This window comes from Aspergillus pseudonomiae, assembly GCF_009193645.1.
Source record: "Aspergillus pseudonomiae strain CBS 119388 unplaced genomic scaffold BDV37scaffold_334, whole genome shotgun sequence".
NCBI lineage: Eukaryota > Fungi > Ascomycota > Eurotiomycetes > Eurotiales > Aspergillaceae > Aspergillus > Aspergillus pseudonomiae.
In genome coordinates this window covers 1-1408 of record NW_022476326.1, presented here as the reverse complement: position 1 = coordinate 1408, position 1408 = coordinate 1, and the positions used below count along the sequence as shown (strand labels likewise).

Sequence of the window (1408 nt, the reverse complement as noted above, 5' to 3'; positions counted from 1 at the left end):
TAATAAAGAGATTCGGCACATCTAATAAACTAGCTACATCAGCCGCGTACCTTCACGATCAACATAGTATACTAAGCTTATGATAATAGATACGCAAGAATTCGCGATTGTTCCTGAATGAGGTCATCCATTTATTCATTCCATATCTTAACCAGACATTCGAATTTGATCAACCCAAGATCGAAGCATTAATAAGATATTTTTTGGCTATGGATAGCTAGGAGAAGTTACAACTTAGTGGAGAACTATTTCGTGGACTTGACCTAGAACCATGGAACATAAAATGAGGACCCATAAAAGATTCCGTGCCACAAGCCGCCCATTCCTTAGCAAGCGTAGGGAACTGTTTTGTCATAGGAATAAGAAGAAAAATAGGAAAATGTACTATGAAATGTCGATCAAAACACGGGGAAAGCGCGGGAGATCGCACTTGTGAACTTAATGCATGTCCATGCTCCACAGCGCTGATCAAGATTTAGAGTTACATGGGACTTTTTTTTTAATTGGTTGACCGGTCCGATCCGCTAAAAGTTTCTCAAAAAATGGAAGGCAGAGATGGACTCATATGTCATAATTAGCAGTCAAGCTAAATGGTATGACAGATTCTTCTCTTTTTTTCTGTTCTTTTTCCTTAATAGAAAGGAGAGAAATAATAAACGAGGTGGGTACAAGGAAGATGATTTGTGCTTGTGGAATATGAAGGCACACTAGAAACTAAATAGCTAGAATATTGATTAGTGTATGAAATGGTGAATAAATTTACTTTTTGCCACCAACTTTCTGTTGGAGATCAGGAAGGGAAAAAGAATTGAAAAATAATTTAACCGAAAAATTCTCCAATCTTTCCCTTCCTCGGCTTATGAGTAATTTATAGTAGCTCTCGCAAATTGTGCATCTAGCTGGTATTGCCTACTTTTTCAACATGTATAGATTGCTAAAACGCCTTTTGCAAAGCCTACACTGGTGGGGGTTATAGTAATTGTCTAGTACTCCAGACAATATCATACAAGGAGATGGTAAAGGCCAATAATAAAAAGGAAAATACCCTGCTCCATCAACCCATGATCTGCTATAGTTGATCTAGCGGGCTTCGACGTCGCAAATCAACGGCGGCCTTACTCTGTGATTGGAATGACACAGGATGCTCCATGCGCTTAGTTAAATGCCCAAACTTTTCCATCGCAAGCCGCTCGCACTTGACGACTTTCTCCACCATCTCCGCCAATTTGTCAACTCTGCCAGAGATATTGTCCATCTTGTCATGAAGACTACTCGCCAATATGTCAACCCTGTTGGACATAACCTCGATCTTCTCATGAAGGCTGTCCTCTAGTCCTTCGACTCTGCTGGATATAGTGCTGGTTTCCATATCTAGCACACTGAAAACATCGGGGATGTTTTGGAATTT

The 1408-nt window shown here is 40.0% G+C and overlaps 1 protein-coding gene across 1 annotated transcript; it reads right to left on the bottom strand.

Annotated features, from left to right (window-relative positions):
* Positions 1-1069: 1069 nt before the first annotated feature.
* BDV37DRAFT_290045 (uncharacterized protein) lies at positions 1070-1369 on the bottom strand (the record flags this gene model as incomplete). Its single annotated transcript, XM_032088631.1, has 1 exon — positions 1070-1369. One exon carries the CDS (start codon positions 1367-1369, stop codon positions 1070-1072), a length of 300 nt encoding a protein of 99 aa, XP_031934066.1.
* Positions 1370-1408: the final 39 nt, after the last annotated feature.